Raw genomic sequence first — 16,205 nt, forward strand, 5'->3', positions numbered from 1 at the left:
CATCAAACATCTGCCTGCTCAGCAAAGTGAGACAATAGAGCAGAGATTGGCTCGGCCGCATATCCACCTCCAATGCCCAGACATCTGACTCTGCAGAACCAGAAGCTGGTTTAGAAAAGGTCTTTCTGGCTGGGTGTGGTGGCGCACGCCTTTAATCCCAGCACTCAGGAGGCAGAAGCAAGTGGATCTATGTGAGTTCCAGGCCAGCCTGGTCTACAAAGCAAGAGTTTCAGGACAGCCAAGGCTGTTACACAGAGAAACCCAAAACAAAACAAAAAGCAAAAACAAAAGAAAAGATTCTTTTACTGGGAATTTTTCTTCCCCCTTCCATAGCTGCTTTCCTTCTAAGGAATGCTGTCTATAATTTCCTGTATTCTTCATTAGTACGGTAGATAAGAAGGGTGGTGAAATTGTACGTCCCCACATGGCAGTATCCTCACTCTTAAATAATGAGAAAAAACCAGTTTCTCTTTGTCTGTCTGTCTGTCTGTCTCTCTCTGTCTCTGTCTCTGTCTCTCTCTCTCTCTCTCTCTCTCTCTCACACACACACACACACACACACTCAACTTACCAAATGCCTTCTTGGGTTCTATTAACTGCAAAGTAAAGAGTTCCTCTTTTTTCAATTCCTTTAGCTTCTTAGCAACTTCAAAGTGACGCCATCCAACAATATTTTCTCCATTTATGCATTCAATATGATCCCCCACACAGATCGTCTTAACTGAGTCGATGGTGCTGCCATCTTTAATTCTCTGAAAGAAAGAAAATCAATGACACTATCCAGTGGAACTGTGTGGCATCACTTCTCAGGCTCCTGAGATACATCATGCTGACATATTTACAATATAGTTTAAAGCTCACTTAAAGATGGAAAACCAAGCAAGAAAGAACAAGCATCCTTTCCCCACCCTGCTTCATCTTCCTTCCATTCAGAATTCAGCTAGCTCACAGCCACCATCTCACACAGCATTCCAAACTACACAGTGATAAATGATTCTCTCTCTCTCTCTCTCTCTCTCTCTCTCTCTCTCTCTCTCTCTCTCTCTCTCTCTCTCTCTCTCTCTCTCTCTCTCTCTCTCACACACACACACACACACACACACCACACACACACACACACACACACACACACAGAGGCCAGATGAAGCTACAGGAGGCTGTGATGCTGGCAACCAAACACACCCTCTGGAAGAGCAGCAAGTGCTCGTGGCCACTGAGACACTTCTTCTGCTCCATGGATAAGTGGCTTTTTTCTATTTTTAATAATTTCAACAAGAGACGCAGAGAGCTTAAGCTCTGTCTAGTGGCTTTGTGTTTAAATCTGTTGCAAATGCAAAGACGCTGTGATAGTCAAGGAGACCAGTGTCCCCTGAGTGACAAGCATGGTTAACATTTCAGAAGTCAGAGTCTGCGCTTTGACATCCCATCAGTGAGGGCAAGGTCTTACTATTATTTGCATACTGTTGATTTGCATACTGTTGATTTGCATTGATGCATTTTAACTGAGACAAGCTTAGGACCCACGGAGAAACTTCAAGCTCTTTGATGGGGTAGTTTTCATTTTTACATTTTTATGACGTGTGTGTGTGTGTGTGTGTGTGTGTGTGTGTGTGGCGCGCCATGGCAGGCATGTAGAAGTTAGAGGACAGCTTCCAGGAGCCAGTGTCCCAAGGACACCCACCTCAGCTTGTCAGGCTTGGCAGCAAACACCTTTCCTTACCTGCTGAGTCATCTCACCAGTCCTGCTTTTGTTTTTTTGGTTTTGTTTTGTTTTTTGTTTTTTGTTTTTTTGTTTTTTTGTTTTTGTTTTTTTGTTTTTTTGTTTTTTTTTTTAAAGACATCTCTCTAAGTAGCCAGGCTGGCCTCAAACTTGTAATCCTCCTGACCTTAGTTCCTAAATAATGGGATTTCAGGCCTATTCTACCACACCCAGTTTATTAAATTTTACTTCTCTACAATGCACCTGGCATGCAGAGTTTCACCATAAGAGTAAAAATCCATTCGATGGCACCAAGAATTCTGAAGGGATCTTAGGGAAAGGGACCTTATGGAAAGGGACCCCAGAAAACTCTGCCAGCTAAGAGACTCCAAAACACGTGCAAGATCTCCCCAGTGATGAGGAGGGAACAGAACAAAATCCTTCATGGGAAGGACAGACCAGGCCAGGCAGGTCAGGCAGGGGCTTGGCTGCTTTGTTATAAAAGTGTATGGACCCTACCCCTGCCAGGGAGACACCACATCTGCCTGATCAACATGTGTAAGAGCTGAGCAAAACCAGAGGTAGCCAATATCTCCATAATGCTGTTATCAGGAAAATCTTGAAAAAGATGGAGCTTAGCAAGATAAGCATTTTTAATTGTATTATTGTACACCATAACCAACAATAGATTTCATTTTACTTTGATTCTAAAAATAGCGTTATGTTTTTTTGTTCTAGTAATTATTAAAACACTGTATACAAATGGCATGCTAATACCCATTTAAATATCCCTCATTTATTATTACACACAAAAGGTAGTAAAGCCGGAAGTCTCCGAATCTAACTGACGTTGTTTTACTAGAATTCATCTGTAGTGGGTAGCTGTTCCAGATTTGACCTTGAAACACTGCCCTAGTGTGTCAGCAGTCACCTGCCTATGACCTGCCCCTGGGCGTGGCCGAGAGGAGACCCCCTAAGATGCGTACGTGCTTGCTCTCTTGACTCCTCATGATCCTGGATGCTGGACTGCAGACTAAGCCAAGAGTTCTCCAGAGAACCACACTGGACTGCACCTCATCTCTCCCAGATCCTGTAACTTACGCTTGGTGGCTCTAAGTTACCTCTGAAATAAACCTCTCTTAATTACCAGCGAAACTACGTGGAATTGCCTTGTTAATTGCCGCTATATTCATCATCTCTTATGCAACTAACAGAAACAAACATGGTCACTACGACACACTGCTTAAAAAAGCAGTTCTGCCGGGCGGTGGTGGCCACGCACCTTTAATCCCAGCACTCAGGAGGCAGAGGCAGGCAGATCTCTGAATCTGAGGTCAGCCTGGTCTCCAGAGCACATTCTAGGACAGCCAGGGCTACACAGAGAAACCCTGTCTCAAAACCACCACCATCCTCACCCAAAAAAAAATCTACAGTTTCTAAATTGTTGCAGAAAACAAGATTAAACAAAAGATTTTTTCTTCTAAAGGGAAAAAAAACTATTAGACACACTGCTAAATAACCATTCTTAAGCCACCATGGGATTTGAAAATCTGCATTTAACTTTGACTTTTTTTTTAATTCTAATTGATGTCTTGATGCACCTGCAGCCTATTTCCCCCGCTTTGGTCACTTATATCAAACAAATTTCAGTAACCTCATATACGTATCTTTAGTTTTTTCAACACTTGTAATCTTATTTAAAACAATGAAATATATAAGCTTAATCAGATAAAAACTTAGAGGAGATGGATGACTCTTACCTGTGAATTAAGGGTCAGGGTCATGAGGAGACACTGTCACCCAGTCTGTAAGAAGCCAGAAAGGTCACCAGAAAGCATCCAGAGTACAGGAGGAAAGGCAGGTTGCAGAAGTCGGACAGGAGCAGGCAGAGACCCAGGCAGCAGCTGGAGACAAAGCTTCTGTGAGGACAGACGTGGATTGGGGATCAGGAAGAGAAAATGAAGGAGACACACCGAGAAGGCGCCGGAAGACACACCCGATGTGGAAGCACAGTAGTGACCTGGCTGTTTTAAGTGATCTGAGCCGACGCCTAAGCCAACAGAATAAAACTGAGGTGGTGGGTGTCTTAGGGTTGTTACTGTGATAAAACACCAAAGATCAGGCCGGGAATGGTGGTGCATGTCTTTAATTTCAGTATTCTGGAGTCAGAGGCAGTAGGAACTCAGTGAGTTTGAGGCCACCTGGTCTACATAAAGAATTCCAGGGCTATGTAGAGGGACCCTGTCTCTTACAAACAAAACAAACAAACAAAAAAAAAATGAGAAAGAAAAGGTTTAACCAGTTTACATTCCCTGGGTCACAGTCCATTGAGAAGCCAAGGCAGGAACTTAAGGCAAGAACCAGGAGTCAAGAACTGATACAGAGACCATAGAGGGGTGCTGCTTATGGATTGTTCCTCAGGACTTGCTCAGCCTGCTTTTCCATACAGTCCGGGCCACCTGCTCAAGGTGGCAGTGCACACAGTGAGCTAGGCTCTCCTTCATCCATCAGGAATTAAGAACATGCCCCAAAGATCTGCCTAAAGACAATCTGATGGAGACAGATTTTCTCAGTTTCTCAGCTGAGGTTCTTCTTCCCAGATAATTCGAGCTGTGCAAGAGAGCTCAATCTGTAAAATGTTAGTTGTGAAGCATGGGACACGTGTGTGTCTAAACCAGTCCTGGAGAGGGGGAGGCAAGAGGACACTTGGGCTTCCTGGCCAGCTAGTCTAGTCGGTCGATGAGATCCCAGGAAGTGATCCTATCTTAGAAAGGAAGGCAGTTAGCTCCTGGGGACACCTGATATTGACCTCTGGCCTCCACATATATATGTGAACATTTTTTTTTAATTTAAATTGTTCGGCTAGAACCTCCAGCTCACTCCTGCTTGATCCAAAAAGCGCAATCTCTCTCTCCAAATGCTGCTCTCTCAGAGAATCTCCAACAAAGAAACTGCACCAAAAAGCCCAGTTCTGCATTCTGGGCAGCGGCAGCTGCTCCTCCCCTGGAGCCGCCAGCAGCCCAAGTCCCCGCCTAAGCATTCCAGCTTTTGACCACGCTTGGGCACAAACCCAGCTTATGGGAGACACATCATCACCCCTCGCCTACAGGCTATATAAGCTCCCTGTAGTTCAGCATGAGACTTCTCTGCCTCGAACTCTGGGACTGGAGAACTCACCAGGAGTTGCTTTGCCCAAATAAACCTATTCTTTTGCTTTTTCAATTCAGCTAGATCTGGCTTACTGTGTGGGCAGAGAAACCTATTATTGCAATACCGAAAACCTATTATAAATTATAAACTTCTGAAATATAATGTGTTTTAACCATCAAACAATAACTTAACAGAGATTAATAATATTTGTCAGCATATTATCTGGTCCCAAGGATCAAGAGGCATGAAAAAGAAACATTATTTGCTAATGTTTCTTGAGTCATTTATATTATTCAATATTTGCTTAAGAATCCAAAGAACTTTTTCTCTCATCTGGTTTTGGAGATTAATGCTGCAAAAGGCAAAGAAGACATATTTAATCTGGATCTAGGCTGCTGGCAAGCAAGCAACCCTCCTGACTCTCAACATGTCTCCACACTCTCATCTATTATTTATAAAAGAAAATACAGTATCACAAATAATGAGACAACAAACCTCACATCCCTTCCAAAGTGGTCCCCTGAGGAATTGTCAGCACTTGGATAATTTCCTGATCCAAGGAGTATAACCATTTTCTCAACATAAGGACACATCAGAACATAACAGATTAGGGACTGAAGAGATGGCTCAGAGGTTAGGAGCACTGAGAACTCAGGTTCAATTCCCAGTACCAACATGGCACTCACAACCATCCCTAGCCATTGATAACTCCAGTTCCAGGTGGTCTGACACTGCTCTGGCCTCTGCAGGCACCAGGTAATCATGTGGTGCACAGAGGTACATGCAAGCGAAATACCCACACATATAAAAAAAAATTTTTTTAATCAAGGAAAAAAAGAGATTAAAGAGAACCCTACAAAAAGCTGAGGAATTATTCCAGGGACACAGAAGAACTAACAGAAAGCAGGATGTTGCTCTGGGACTACAGGAGGGAGGGGGTGTGGGGAAGGTAACCAAAACCAAAGTGGACTAGAGGCAAGCTTTTCTTGTTTGTTTGTTTTTGTTTTGTGGTGAGACAAGAGCTCAAAACAAGGCTGATTTCCAGCTCTCGACAGAGCCAAAGGTGATCTTGAACTTCTGATCACTCTGCCTTTACCGGCTTTGGGATTATAAGCGTGTACCTGTATGCCCAGTTTTATGCTGTGCTGGGGACAGAACCCAAGGCCTTGAGTATGTAAGACATACTCTACCCATTGAACTACATCCCCAGCCCAGTCAAATCAATGTTCATTCTTCTCAATTTCATGATTGTGCTATGGTTAGATGTAGCATAAAGAATACTTTTGATCTTAGTAATCACACTCTGTAGTTGGAAGTAAAAAAGGATGCATATAGAGATACAGATATAAATGTATACAAAAACAACATAGCAAATTAGCAAATGATAAAAAGTGGACATTTATGTAGGTGACATATAAAAGCTATTTTTATAATTATAAAATTGTAATATTTTCAATTTTGAAATTATTCAATTTATAAAATTTTTATCATCTGTATTTTAAAGTACTCAGTATTTATCTTACCGTGCCCTCTGTCCCCAAAGGACTAGTGACTAGTACTCTGAGGCAGGCACATGTTTGACAAGACATTTAAAAAAAATAGAAACAGCAGCTCTGAATGTCAGATGCTAACAGCTAAAGCTTCCACCCTCTTCTGCAGACAGTAGGCGGGCTCTGCTGCCAGGGCCTGTGTCCTGAACTTCCCCTGGATGATCCCACATGACTTTCCCAACTCAATGGTTTTCCATTTGGTCACCCACTCAACCTCCAGTGTTCCAAATTCCTATCTTCCGCAGAGCTAAAAATAGCCATCTTATCAAGCGGGCAGTTAGAGTAGCATCTGCAGCGAACATAACGACCCCGTAAACGTTTCTTTAACAATGCCGTGCAGCAGCAAAGAAACGTTGCACAAAGCCTATCGCCAAGTCTTAGCTCAGTGCATAGAAATGCTGGCCCTAGGGTCAGACTTCTTGGGTTCAAATCCTGAACCTGCCTGGTTGTATCCTGTCTGTAAAGTGGGGTTGGTAACACTGCCCACCACGGATTGCAAAGACACACTGACAAACGCAGGGACGGCAGAGTAAATAACGATGATTCTAGGAACTTCAAGAAGCAAACGGCCGGCCGCAGATGCCACTTTTCAGGGTAGGTATCAACTGGAAGGGCAAACAGGGGAGCCTTCAGGGTGGCAGGAATGCAATTCCTATGGATCTTACACCATTGTACCAGTGTTAGTCAGTGAACCGTCATTAAGCTGTAGATTTTTTTTTAAATGTTACTAGACTACAACATAAAAGCAAATTAAAAAATGCATAGTGCCAATAAAGTAAGATTATTGTGAAAATGGGAACTAGATCAGTTGGAAAAAGTGCTGGCCGTGAGACCCTGAGGACCAGAGCTTGGATCTCTAGCTCCCACATAAAGAGCCAGGCAGGCATCTGTAATTCCAACAATGGGGAGGCAGAGTCAGTCAGATCCCTAAAGTGCTTGACAGCCAACCTAAACTAACCAGTGAGCTCCCTGAAAGGCTCACTGAGATAAGTGACTGAGGAAAACTGAGGATCATCAACCTTTGGCCACCACACACATGAACACATATACATGCCTCTACATGCATGTGTGCACACCCACACGAACACAAGCACCTCTGTACACATAAAATTAAATGAAAATAAATCGAAACAGGATGGCCGTGAAGGTTAAACAAAAAACGTGAAGTGATAAGCGTTTGATAAGCTTCTCAGTGACTGCTATAAAGGGAGCCACCCCACCTCACCCCACCCTCCTCTAGGAGGTAGGATCACCTGAGCCCAGTTCAGGGACAGCCTGGGCTACATGGCAAGACAGTGTCTCAAGAGAACATTCAAGAATTGTGTCTGTACTGGACATATAGAGATATTCCCTTGGTCTCAGCAATGTGACACATAGGTGTTTATATAGATGCTGTAACTCATCTAGAGATGGTTTGAGCTGTACAGGAGGGTGTACATAGGTTCTCTACAAACCGGTGCTATACAAACAAATGCTATGCTATTTGTATTACACACTTGAGCAGGCACAGATTTTAGCACACACAGGGGTTCCTGAGCCAACACACACACACACACACACACACACACACACACACACACACACACACACACACACAGTGGGAAGGCAGCTGTACTCACTACAGCAGAATTTTTACTTCTTAGCTATTCTCATTTTCATACTATTTTAAATCTCTTATCTTTACAACTCTGTATTACTCTTTTTGTATTCATACAAAAGAATTACACTGTTCAGATAATTCTGAAGAACGTTTTTTAAAGAAATTGGTGCAGTTAGAAGTAACATTAAATCACAGGAAATCATCCAGGACATCCTCAGAGATACACAAGCAGGGCGACTTCCTGGAGTAAAGGGAAGGCACCAGGGCCAGGCCTTCCCACTCAAGAAGTTCTAAATTTTAGACACTGTTTAAAGCAAAGGGAAGAATTTCAAAAAGAATATTTAAAAAATGCTATCTTCAAATGTTTTTTAAATGACAGTGAAATACCTATTTGTGAATCCAGCTGAGCTACTTAGCTCTCCCTGAAGATGATTTCTAATTCTCTTTGACCTGGCAGTTTTCTTAACTGGGCCACCCTGTGATTTCTGTCTTTTTTTTTTTTTTTTTTTTTAATCTTACCTTGATAAAAGCATAGCCAACGCCATTATCTGTGATGGTGAGTCCTAGCGAATCCTCTGATTTATAGACGTTCACTTCCTTTTTTATCCCTTTCACATGAGCAAATATGAAATCTTCAAGACCCAACTGCCCGCCGAGGAGCTTTGCCATGTCAATTCTGGGTGTGTTTAAAGTACAAAATAAGATCTGTAAGAGAAAGGAAACTTTTAGATCAGTCTGGTCATTAATTAACTTATTTAATAAGTCTTCAATTTATGATGTAAAAGTCCCTGTCATAACATGTATTAGTAAGGTGGTGGGTGGGTAGAATTTGAGGCCACATTCTCATGTTAACATTAGACGATATCTATTGGATGTTTCTGAAGACCAGTCCCTAAGCTAAGTCATTTATGTCCACTGTCCCCTCTAACCCTCACGATGACTGTACAAAGGGCATTGTTACCCTCCTGTCACAAACAGGAAATGGAGACTTAGCAAGATAAAGTCATTTGCTTTGAGGTCACAAAGTGTCAAAGCCAAGGATCTGAATTCAATCAGGTGACCCATTGCTCACACCTTCAAAACATAAGGTTCTAATCCCAGAGGGCTTCATGAAGCCGACACATGATAGTGACGCAGGGCGACGAAAATGAATATAAAAAACAGTAAATAGATTTTTTTTTATTTAAAAAAATTTCTTTCCTTTTACATACCAACTCCTGTTCCGCCTCCCTCCACCCACCTACCCCTATCCTACCCAACAGATCTTTTTAAATGAGAGAAATTTTATTCTTTTGCATCATAGTGCTACAAAACAGACATTTAAGTGAAGGTGTTGGACCTCTTGCCTAGCATGAATCAGGCTGTGGGTTTGCGGGGGGGGGGGGGGGGGGGGGGACGGGGGGGGGGGAGGCCGGGGTTCCCTACTGCCTAAAGATGGCTAGCCCACATAGGGCCCACCTTGAAAAAATTGTTGTCCTGGAACTCACTCAGTAGACCAGGCTGGCCTGGAACTCAGAGTTCCGCCTGCCTCTGCCTCCCGAGTGCTGGGATTGAAGGCGTGGGCCACCAGGCCTGGCCCTCTACAGGCCAGTACAGGCTTTTTAACACCAAGAAGTAGCCTTGTTGAGTTACTTTCACTTTGCTTCTGTGCTCCTTTGTAAAACACCAAGGTCACTATTTGTTTCTAACGGGCTCAGTGCCCAGCACAGGAGACAGGGTACAATTTAAATAGTGGATGAAATGTTTTAGGAATGAATTGTATGTCAATAACTAACAAATACAACCATTTACATTTTAAAAAAGAAATGGAGGGACCAAGCATGATGGCACATGTCCTTAATCCCAACATTTGGGAGCAGAGGCAGGGGGACCTCCGTGAGTTCCAGACCAACCTGGGCTACATAGTGAGACCCTGAGGCTTGGACAGCATTGTTAAAGTTTGGGAAACATCCAGAGTTCTTACAAAATTGAGTAAGGTATTATGCATAAGAAGAACTTCACAACCCAGCACGTTCTAAGGGTCCTACACTACTATTCCCATGAGACAGCATGTTCTGAATAACATCTACAGGTATATGTGAGAGCTTCTTAAAAGGCATGATCAGAGCAGAAGAACTGGGCTTTGCTCATTTTGAAGATGAGAACCAGGATAAACTTCATTTCCCCCAGAAAACGTAGGTGGTGGCTATTCCTGGTTGCCAGCTAATAGCCCAAGTTGCCAGGCACACCTGTGAAGGATTTCTAGTTAACTGGATCATTTGAGGTAGAAAAGCCACCTTAAATCCATACCACTTGAGGTCCAAATCTGGGCCACACCTTCTCGTAGTAGCCTACATAAAGGACAAGGAGGAAGGAAGCTTTTGCTCTTTGTCTGCTTGCTCTTGTTCTCATACCACCAGCAGTAGAGCCTACGAAGTACACACACACACATGTTGAAATATACATATACTCTATCAGTTCTATTCCTCTAGACAACCTTGACTAGAACAGTATTCTTACTGTGTATTTTTAAACTTTAATTGCTACTTTCCCAGTATTTTAAACTTCTACCACATACTTGTTACTACTGATCAATGAAACTCACCTGGCTAGGACAGAGAAAGCCTGAGCATAGAACCTGCAATATAAATTAATGCTACATTTCTTTCGGTGATACCATTACACATTCTCTAGATACTTTGTGGGTAGCACAGAATAAATATCTGTCACTAGTGCTTCAGAAGGTATTCTAGTCCATAGTCAGATGAACACATCTTCAAAAACACATCCAAATTATTTTTAAAACTCCAGGAAGTTCATTTCTAGCTCTCTTTTGTTTGATATTTTCCTTAAACAGGAACTACCCTGGCCAAAGATTCTACATGTTCCAACAAGATGGGGGGGGGGGAGCTATGGTTTGTACACCTAAAAGTGCATTATTTGTGGGTGTGTGTTTTTGAAGTAGAGTCTTCTCTCATACAATACATCCTGACCACAGCGTCCTCTTCCTCCTCTCCTCCCCACCACCTTCCCCCTCCCCTTCCTTTTTCCTTCAGAAAAGAGGCTTCCAAGAGACAACCAAACACGATAAAACAAGATACAATAAGGCAAGTCAAAAGTCCTCACATCGAGGCTGGACAAGGCAACCCAACAGGAAGAAGAGTCCCAAGAGCAGGCCAAAGAGCCAGAGACTCTTGTGGGTGTTGTTTTAAGGGTGAGCAAGTGAGACGGTTGTCTCCTGTGGCTACCTACAGTAGCAATGCTAAAGGGTTTCATGGAACGGTCTTCTGTATCTCAGTTTTCCCACTACCTTACCTTCTTTCTACCCTTATCTCAAGCACGAATTGTAGAAATGCCAGTCATTGTCACTGTAGAAAATAAAAAAGGGAAACAAAAGCCTAGTAACCCTCCCTACTCTCATGAAGGGATTTTCACTCCACAACTACATGTAAGAAAACATTGGCATTTGTTCCCTTCGTTAATGACTAGGTTCAACCTGAACTATTGTCTTTTTTTCAGATTTATTTCATTTTTAATTATGCATATGTGGATGTGTCTATGTGGGGGTGTATACATCTGAGTGCAGGCGTCCAAAGAAACTAGAGGTGTTTGGTCCCTCTGAAGTCAGAGCTACAGGTGGTTGTGAGCCAACTGATGTGGGTGCTAGGATCTGAACTCTGGTTCTCTGAAGAGCAGCAAATGCTCTTAACCACTCCACCATCCTCCAGCCCTGGGCATTTGTATTGTCTGAGTTTCAAAGGCTGGTCTACATATTGAATTCTAGGCTAGCCAAGACAGTCTAATAACCCTAAAACAACAACAACAAAAACCTTCCAAAAATTTCAGTGTTTTCTGCTATATAATGCCCCAGGCCTTAGTCATTGTTCTATTGCTATGAAGACACAATATGACCAAGACAACTCTTATGAAAGAAAGCATTTAATTGGGGCTTGCTTACAGTTCCAGAGAGTCCATTATCATCAAGGCTGGGACCATGACGGATTGCAGGTGTGCTGTTGGAAAAGTAGCTTAGAGCTACATCTTGATCCAAAAGCAGAGAGAGAGACTGGGCTTGTCATGGGCTTTTGAAAGCTCAAAGCCCACTCCCAGTAACAGACTTCCTCCAACAAGGCCACACGCCCTAATCCTTCTAATCCTTTCAAACAGTGCTACTCCATTGTGACCAAGCATTCAAATATCTGAGCCTATGGGGGCATTCTTATTCAAACAAACACACCCTCAAAGGATAAACATGTAATATCAAAAAACTTTCATAACTCAAAATTATTTTCTATGCTGATACTGGGGCAAGGTATATTTGTCCTAACATGGGCTTCCATTTCCACTAAAGCACAGTGGGTACAAGCATCTACTTCCACTGAGAACAACATGCTGAGGAGATGAAAGTCTGAAAGGAGAAAAGAAATTCAGCATTAAGTACAGGAGACACTGATGAATTATGGGTACCAGCCACTACATTTGATGTTACAATAGCTCCTGGTGGTGGTGTCTTTCAGATTAAGCAACACTAATCTGAAAGTCCAAATTCAGAACGTTCCACAGTCCAAAACTTTTTGTACCTCAACATAATGTGGAATATTCTATACCATAAAATTGTGTTTTCTGCCCAAAATTACTTTTAAAAGTATTATACACCATTACCTTCAGTCTATGTGTATGAGATTTAAACAAATTGTAAGTGAATTTTATGTTAAATATGCAACTATTCCAAAATCCAAAATGAAACTGGAATCTAAAATACATCTAATTCTAAGCCTTTTAGATAAGGGGCATGCAACAGAGAGGTGTGTTTGTTGGTTGGTTGGTTTTAGTTCAGGGTCCCAAGCATGATGAGAACATGCCTCAGGGGCGGTTAGGTGGCTCAGAGGGTAGAGGTGATTGCCAAGCAAGCCTGACATCGTGAGTTCAATCTCCAGGACCCACATAAAAAGCCATATGCAGTTGCTTGCCTCTGTAACGTCAGTACTCCCTCATAGAGATGTGAGGCCATCGGAACCAGCCAGTTTCAGCACTTGGGCAGAAACAGGAGAGGCCCTGCCTCCAAGCAAGATGGAAGAAGAGAAGCAGTTGCTGAAAGATGTCCAACTTCCACCCAGGTGCCGTGTCCTACACAAGCTGCCTCCCAAAGTAATCTTTAAGAACACACTACCACTGAACGGTATCTCCAGCCTTGTTTTTCCATTTATTTTTCCCAGCTTAGAAAATAATGGCTTAGAGAGAAAAAAGGAAGTCTTGTCTGGGACTCCAGCCATGACGAACTGACTCCAATCTCTATCCGTCAATGCTTCTCTGAGATCTAACATCTGTATAGGGCCATCTTGGTCCTGTCACTTCCCAATGCGTTAGCACAACTAATCCTTCTGAGTCGGGTGTAAAGGGAAGACTCTTGTGCTCTCAGCAGATAAGGGCACCAGCTCAGATCCAAAGGAGTGTTCGTTTGTCTAAGGTCAAAGTCGTCACAAGAACTCAGACTCTAGTGTTTTATAGATATATAATAATATATATATATAAATAAATTCAGTCTTCAAGGGAAAGCGTCTATAAATCAGAGAGTGTGCATTCTATGCTGTGTGGAACTAGTTTGTGTAATAAATTATTCACTTCCTAAAAGGAATAAGACAACTTCTGGAAGGAATTACTTCTCAATGGCTCTAAAAGTCACACACACTGGGCATTTTAACAAATACCAAAATACCAGTAAAGCATGATTGCTCAACTTGAATTATAATAATTGAGGTTTTGTTTTTAATGTTGCTTCTGGTAACTTTAAACTATTTACATTTATTTCTTCATACTACAAACATAGCCGTACCAAAATCTCATGCCTACTATTTTCTCATTAAAACATCCATACTTAATCTCTGGTACCGCTTTAAACAATGTGCCACTCTATATAAAAGGCCTTAATACCTGTAGTCACTAGAAACAGTCTCACAGCTTAGAAAAGATATAAAATTGGCAACAAGACAGACATTTGGAAACATGATACTGTATGCTTTATTTAGACCTTCATGAGGATATTGTAGAAAGCCCTGCCTCGAACAGGGTAGAAGTTTCTATAAATGATCCACGTCTAAATTAGCCTCCCTGGGTCAGCAGTGGCAAGCCTTAAATAAAAAGTGAATCACTCTTTGTGATCCTTCACCAGCACAACACAAGTACTTTTCCCCGATGTTTCTAGTGACTAAAATAGTATGACAAAAGAATTCCATCCAAAAAATGAAAGTCAAATCCATATTTTTAAACCACCAAATGACTTCCCAGAATAACTAAGGAACATATTTTTCTGCTATGAGGTCCAATCAAGGGAACTATGTAACCAAGAAAATCAAAATCACAAGGCAGGTCTTGAGACACGAGAAAAGGTTAAAAGGACATGGGTTTTAATCTTGTCTGTGTGGACACAACCCAGACACTAACCCAACAAGTGAGACATCGCCCTCCTACAATACCCCTGCAATAAGGAGACAATTGAGAAGGTACTTGCCAATTTTAATATATCATAAGTCAAGTGATGCTTCCAAGTACCCAGCTTCCCTAACCAATTACCTTCCATAAAGTTTCCTCTTCCTCAGTACGAAAATAATGAAAATCACAGCCAGGCAAAGAGACTGGCTCAGTTGTTATATCCTGACCCAGTGGGATGGCTTATGAACATAGTAAGTGTGTGACGAGGTCTGTGTACTGGACTTTCCAGACGCATCAGCAAATCTGCACACGCAGTTGCAAAGATGCCCATTCGACATTAAGGGAACCTTTAAGCTGAATATCCCACTGTGTTTTGCAAAATGCTCATGAAGAACTACGTTGAGTTCTTCGGGGAGTCTGACCTATAACACTTAGAATAAACTGTCTAAAGAGCAGGTGATGTTTAAAAACCACCTAAACGGGGGCTGGGGAGAAGGCTTAGCAGTGAGATTTGCTGCGCTTACAGAGGACTGGAGTTCAGCTCCCAGTGCCCATGTCAGAGAGCTTACAACCATCTCTAATTCCAGCTCCAGGGATGCAATGCCTTCTCCTGGCCTGTGTGGGTTCTTGTATGCATGTGTACACACCCTCACATACACACGTATGCATATGTATGCACACGCACACACTAAAATAAGACCAGAATTATGGCATGATGAGACACACAGACACCCAAGTGGAGTGATAAGGGAAGATGGTCTGTTACCACCGTCTAGAGCAGAATTCTGACAAGAAGCTGCACTGGTGGAGGGGTACACTAGAGGAACTGTCAGGAAGGACAGAGGGAACAGGACATGGACATTTATTCCGGACCAAGACGTTCGAAAGATGTTAGGAGAAGGTACTTTTGGGCTCCCTAGATGAGGTAAATGAAGAATTTGGGAAAAGAAGGTGAACAGCACCTCAGGAACTCTAATCTTTATTAGGAGATTGGAAAATGTAAGAAACGAATCAACGGATGGAGTGGGGCAGTGGCTGAACACACGAGTGTGGTTTCCCTTACTGTGTGCTAAGAGCTCTCTGCAGGGAGTGGATCATGCTTGCCCCTACTCCCTGCCCCCACCCGCCTCCCCCACTGACACCCCATTCCCACCACACAGCTTCTCCCACCCTGTTTGCCAGCACCACATCTGCTCTGCCTGTGAGGTCCCTGGTAGTGGGACAGGCAGCGCATTTGGAGGAGAGAGGACCTAGCAGGGTCAGAAGTCTTCCCCAAAGGCTGGCAGGCTCCTGCAGGGCTCCATGCTCAACTCCCAAGAATGTGTCACCACACCAGAGCCAGGACAAAGAGTACCAGGCCCCTGGCTCCAGGCTAGGTACTGGCTCTGTGACTGTGCTACCTGCTTCTATTTTTATGCCCACACATGCCCTTCCTCCAGCCCTCCTCGCTGCTTTGAGAAGGGGGTGGGGGGTGAGGAAGCAATCCTGCTGCCCCTCCACTGCAAATGTACAACCAACTTCTTCACCTCCTGTCTGCCTTTGCCCTCAGGCAATTTTGTTATCACTAGGTTAACTTCCGGTCCGGGGTTATCCTTTGTCTCAAAGTAATTGTGAGTACAGCCTCTTTTGCTCTCTGGATTATTTGGCTGTGGGATATAATTGTATGGTCTCCTGTTCTGTTTTGTTTCCTCTTAAGAAAACCGACAGACATGGCCCTGTGTGTTAGCACATTGAGACTAAGATATATATAAAAAGAAAATTCTGGTAAGATGGCTCTGTGGAAAAAGCCCTTGCAGTA

At 42.9% G+C, this 16,205-nt stretch overlaps 1 protein-coding gene across 1 annotated transcript in view; it reads right to left on the reverse strand.

Annotated features, from left to right (window-relative positions):
* Gipc2 (GIPC PDZ domain containing family member 2) overlaps positions 1 to 16,205 on the reverse strand; it is a 72,939-nt gene that overhangs the window by 35,025 nt on the left and 21,709 nt on the right. The window contains exons 2-3 of the mRNA XM_028879130.2: positions 8,519 to 8,704; positions 572 to 752 (exon numbers count right to left, since the gene is read on the reverse strand). Of these exons, the coding sequence (XP_028734963.1) occupies positions 572 to 752; positions 8,519 to 8,704 (367 nt within the window). The remainder of the gene's footprint in view (positions 1 to 571; positions 753 to 8,518; positions 8,705 to 16,205) is intronic.

This window comes from Peromyscus leucopus, chromosome 6 (assembly GCF_004664715.2).
Source record: "Peromyscus leucopus breed LL Stock chromosome 6, UCI_PerLeu_2.1, whole genome shotgun sequence".
Lineage (NCBI taxonomy): Eukaryota > Metazoa > Chordata > Mammalia > Rodentia > Cricetidae > Peromyscus > Peromyscus leucopus.